Genomic DNA, 4,925 nt, shown 5'->3' with positions numbered 1-4,925 from the left:
GCCCTCGAGCCAGGCCACGCCCCCTGCCCACTTTCTTCAGAGGCGGGGCGGGACTGGACAGACAGGGCCACGGCCACAGACACGGCCACGGCAGTCCCGTGGACCACCCCGCGCGAGGGGCGGGAAGACACGAACTAGACAGGTGAGTCGTAACGTGGGTTAATTCTTTCGCTCAAACTTGAGAAGTGAGAAATAAAAAGCTCCCGGACAACCTCCGCCACCACACGGACCCTGAAGAGACCAGCCTGAAGGGCGGGCCTGCCCCGGCCGCCAGGGGCGGGGGCGCCGCGGGCGCGGGGAGCACCCCGCAGCGTCGGCAAAGGAGGGCGCCCAGGAAGTGGTCTTTCTTCGCCACCGGTCACTCGGCGCCGGGCAGGCGGCACCCGCGGGCTCATGCTACTCCCAGCCGTTGTCCTTGATCATGTGCGCGAGCTCAATGATAAATTTTCCTTCCTTATATTTCTGACTGCTCTCAAAGGCATGTTCCTTGAAAGGGTGGGGAGGGATGGGAGAAAGAGAGGGAGACACGGTCTCAGGTGGAATCAGTTTTACCGCTCCGTGCCCTACCCTGGGGGGGGGGCACCCCAAGGAGACAGATTCAAGAAAAGATGGAACGTGTGCTTCTATCAACTGTGTGTTCCTGGTCCTCTCTGGGATGGAGCGTCCGGTGGTCCCTGTTCTGAAGGGGGGCACCCTGGGCGTGGGGGGCGGGGATGCCCCCTGGGCAGGCAGGCATGTGCCATTCTTACTGACAGTCCCGTGGGCGGGGAAGTGAGGGTTGACTGCCCTGCACCAGAGGGGTTACCGCCAGACGGGCACTCACGTATTTCCAGCCCAGGGTGGTTTTGCAGTTTTCACAGTAAATGTCCGAGACCGCGTGCAAGCCGGTGAGCAGAACACGCTCCTCAGCAGGGCCGCAGCCCACGTTCACCCTGCAGGGGAGAGGAGGTGCGCGCCAGCTCTGGGGACCAAGCACTCCCGCCCGCTGCCAACCAATCCAAAACCCAGCTCACGGCCATCGAGTCCCGGCCACTCACAGCGCCCCCAGGAGGACAGGGTCGGACTGCCGCGTGGGGAGCCAAGACCGTGGCTCTCCGATGGGAGTGGAAAGCCTCCTCTTTCCCCGTGCAGCTGACCTCAAAGACCTTGCAGTTGACAGCTCAACGCATAATCGCTATGCCACCAGGGCTCCTCCTTGTTGCCAGAAATCAGAATTTTCCAGAGACTGGCTGTGTTGCTTCTAAACTCCCTGACTACTCTATCCGCTGCCCCAGCCCACCTCATGTGAGATCAAGTTGTCCTGATTTTCCTCCTGAGGAACCCCAGGACAAGCTGTGAGGAGATGGCCACCATTGTCCTGAGCACAACCCCCAAGTTCAAAGCCATCCAGTCCACTCTTGATTCCAAGTGGCCCTGCAGGACAGAGTAGAACTGCTTCTGGGGGCTCCTGAGGATCCATCCGTTCACCCTTACCCCACCCTTAGCTGAGTGCCAGAGCCACGACACACCCACCCCACCCCGTGTGTGTGCGCCTGATGGAACTGAACAACCGGCATCCAGCCAGTCACTCACGACTCCCGGCCACCTGCTGGTGTTAAACAGAAGGAGAGACGGGCTTTCTACTGCAGTGGGTAGTTACAGACTTGTTCCACCCTGTCCATCTGGGAAGCTGTGAGTCAGAATGAACTCACTGACAGTGGGTTGGGTTGAAATGAATACCAAATAAAATGGAGCCCTGGGGTGTCTGGGGCTGCCCGTTTTTTACAGGACCAGACAGTCTCCTCTTTTCCCCAAGGAGCCTTGGGTGGGTTCAAACCACCAACCATTCTGTTTGCAGCCCAGCGCTTCACCCGCTGCACCACCCAACCGTTGTCTTCCAACTTAGAGCAAACCAGGAGGGGAGCAGACCTCCCTCCTAGGGTTCCTGAGGCTGTCAATCAGTCTTCACCGGAGCAAACAGCTTCATCCCTCTCTCGAGGAGTGGGAGCGGCTGGTGGGTTGGAACCACTGACCTTTAGGGTAGCAGCCCATCGCTTAGCCCACTGCGCCACCAGGGAATTCACTGTCAAGCCCACGAAACACCAAAGCCTGTCACATGCAGGCAACAATAAAACCACCACATCCGTGGAAGAGTAAATATTCAGGGAAGACAGTGGGTGCTGTCCCTCGAGACGAGGGGACCCGGGACCCTCTCAAGATCACTGGTGGGGTCTGCCTGCACAGTCTGGCTTCACTCAGGTCACCCAACAGCGAGGTGGGCAAACAGAGGCGGTGCGTGCATCTGCCAGCACACACGCAGCGTATCCACAGGGCTCGCCCGGGGTACTCACACGGAATTGAAGAGGTAGGCACGTCCCTGGCTTCCCTGGAAGGACTGAAGAGGAAGAAAGGAGTTTTACTACAAATGCTGCCACAGGGCGATGACCAGTGGGCATGAGCTGGCCTGAGTGTGGGGATGGGCTATGCAGGTCAGGAACGGGCCTCCACATGCAGCTGGGACACGACACCCAATGGGGCAGGGGGGCCAGTTGGCCACCTCATGGGGTCCCCTAGCACAATAGCATTGTCCTAGGGAGAGGGCCAGGAAGGGGAACCACGTTGTGGGAGTGCTCTGGGTCCTTCCGAACACCACCAGGAGAAGTGAGACTGGAGCGGAGGGCCCGTGTCACCCACGCACAGCCCCATCCTACTAGGAGCAGCCATTCCGTTGTGTGACGGTGTTGTGGTGGACTCCACCAGCCTCTCCATTCTGCCAGCGAGGGTCGTAAAATCCCAACAAAACCAGTCTTCACCCCCAAGGCTAATACCCTTGGCCACCCCGTCAAACCTGGAACTGAATTCCCCAGGGACTCAATGATCAGCCTACAAGGGACAAGTCCATAAGGGAGACGGATCTCTCAGGAGGGACCCCTCCAGGAGAAGGGCATCACGCCAGCCAAAGCAGAGCCACAGAGGAAGGAAGGCCCTTAGCAAGATGCAAGGGCACAGCGGCTGCACCGACCGGCTCAAAATGAGCACAACTGTGAGGGTGGCACAGGATCAGGCAGGGCACTCTGCCCGTGTGGGTTTCCAACACTGTCACGCTTTACAGGAATAAAAAGGCTTTCTCCCGCTAGGCAGCGGGTGGTCTCGAACGGCTGACCTTGTAGTTAGCAGCCTAACTTGTAACCAATACGTCCAGACTAGGAGGAAGACCGTCTCCTTTGCCATGAGACCTGAGAAACTGGATGGTGCCCGGCTGCCGTAACTGCAGTTTGATGAGAGATTCGACAGGGAGAAGATGCAGAACAGAATGCTGCAAATTCTCACAGGTGTCAGGCTTCCGGGAGCCCAAGAGCTGGACAAAGCCCAGAAACGCTGGCTCCCCAATACCCTTTGAACCTCAAACCAACCGTAGCCCCCACACTCTCCTTACCACCAAAGTGAACATCGTCTGCCTTGAGCATTCTGTTTTCAAAGAGCTGCGTGTGTGGATCAAAGCGACAGCAAGAACTCAAAAGAGGAGAGAGGACCCTCCGGGGAGTGAGTTTATTGGGGGAGGGGGCTGGAACAGCACAGAAAAAGGGGGGGGGGGTAATTGCGCCACTCAAAGAATGAAGTCAAGGTCACTGAATTGAACCTGTAGCAGTTCTTGAGTGGGTACATGCTTTGCTGTGCATGTGTGCGTGTGCGTGTGTGTACGTGTATGTGTGTGCCAACAGCTGCAAAAACAACTAAGGTCAAACAGAAAGAGGAGCTATGCCACACGGGGATGGGAATTCCCGCATGACACCTGTGGAGAACACGCCTTTGTCCCAAAGCACTGAGATGTGGCCGCTCCTGACCCCGACAGAGCAGCCTCATTCAGCCTGAGGCACTGGCGTTCACACTGACCCCAGAAGTGGTTTTCCAGACCAAGGTGCGGCATAGCAAACGCCTCCTTCAAGACTTCACAGCCTTACCAGCCCTCCGTTTACTGGAAGGAGGCTCCTAATGCTTCCACGGGCATCCTGGTTTTTAGACGGCGTGTGCTCTGCGATGTGAACAGGCCTGGGGTTCAGGGCCTGGTGCCCATCTGCTAAAGCGTCTGTCCTGGCGTCAGGCCCTTGCTGTCCTGGGGAAGGCGCTGCCCGGGTTGGCGCTGCTCACCGTGTGGATGCCCAGAAGCAACACTGGACAGTGGAGGAGCAAGAGCCCAGCTCTGGGGCAACAGAGCTTTAGAAAGGTGGCTCTTGGGTCATCTGGGCTGGATGGAATCTTGACCCATCAGAGCTGCCTCACACCAGGACAGTCTCCAGTGGTTAAGCCTGGCACGCCTGGGAGGGGTAAGTGGGGACGGTCAGGGGTCTGTCAGGATGGCCCGTCCAGCCTGTGAACTGGGCTCTGCCCTAAGTGACGAGTTTGCCAGTGTGTCATGAGCTGCTCTCCACACACAAAAATGTCCCCCAAGCAAAAAACCCGATGGCTCAGGATGAACATCTCTACCCCTGGCCGCGACCTCCGGGTGCCTGTGCCGTGAAGGCTGGGGTTCTTTGCGTACCTTGAGGTGCTCACTCAGGGTCATGGTTGATTGGGATTCTCTACTGAGGCTTCTTCTCTTGATAGAATTTTTGAGGAGCTTTGGCTTTGGGGTTCTTTGAAAGTAGTACCTCAAATGCCTCTTGCCCTTCCCCGAGTCAGGGGGTAAGTGGTCTGCACCCGAGGAGCAGTCTGTGGGGTCCTCAGGTGGTCCCTGAGCTACTGCCACTACACACACACACATACACACACACACACCCCTGCCGGGAGGGCCCGAAAACCCCATATCCCACGAGCTCACCCTGCTGTGTACACACTGAGCCTAGAAACCCCCCCAAGACACCAAGGTGCAAAGCTCCGAAATGTCTCAGGGGGGGCAAGCACTTGTAGAAGTAAGCCAGGAGCGTGGCTTGCTGGAGGGAGCTCGT

The 4,925-nt window shown here is 57.9% G+C and overlaps 1 protein-coding gene across 1 annotated transcript; it reads right to left on the bottom strand.

Moving 5' to 3' along the window:
* Nucleotides 1–320: 320 nt before the first annotated feature.
* Nucleotides 321–4,543, bottom strand: YPEL1 (yippee like 1). Its single transcript, XM_045289571.1, has 4 exons — nucleotides 4,520–4,543; nucleotides 2,331–2,383; nucleotides 824–932; nucleotides 321–486 (listed from the first exon to the last, which is right to left on the bottom strand). The coding sequence occupies exons 1-4, from the start codon at nucleotides 4,541–4,543 to the stop codon at nucleotides 397–399; spliced, it is 276 nt and encodes a 91-aa protein (XP_045145506.1). The 3' UTR covers nucleotides 321–396.
* Nucleotides 4,544–4,925: the final 382 nt, after the last annotated feature.

This window comes from Echinops telfairi, unplaced genomic scaffold (assembly GCF_000313985.2).
Source record: "Echinops telfairi isolate 266 unplaced genomic scaffold, ASM31398v2 ScPeMD7_29;HRSCAF=101, whole genome shotgun sequence".
Classification (NCBI taxonomy): Eukaryota; Metazoa; Chordata; class Mammalia; order Afrosoricida; family Tenrecidae; genus Echinops; species Echinops telfairi.
Note: the sequence above shows the minus strand (reverse complement) of the source record. Positions and strands in the feature narration are given on the sequence as shown.

Bases quoted from the DNA above. Each gene is read 5' to 3' on its own strand.
- YPEL1 (XM_045289571.1), bottom strand. From the start codon at position 4,543: ATGACCCTGAGTGAGCACCTCAAG. The intron at 2,384-4,519 runs GTACGCAAAGAA...AACTCCTTTCTT, and splicing joins CCCTGAGTGAGCACCTCAAG to CCTCTTCAGTCCTTCCAGGG. The intron at 933-2,330 runs GTGAGTACCCCG...TCTCCCCTGCAG, and splicing joins GCCTACCTCTTCAATTCCGT to GGTGAACGTGGGCTGCGGCC.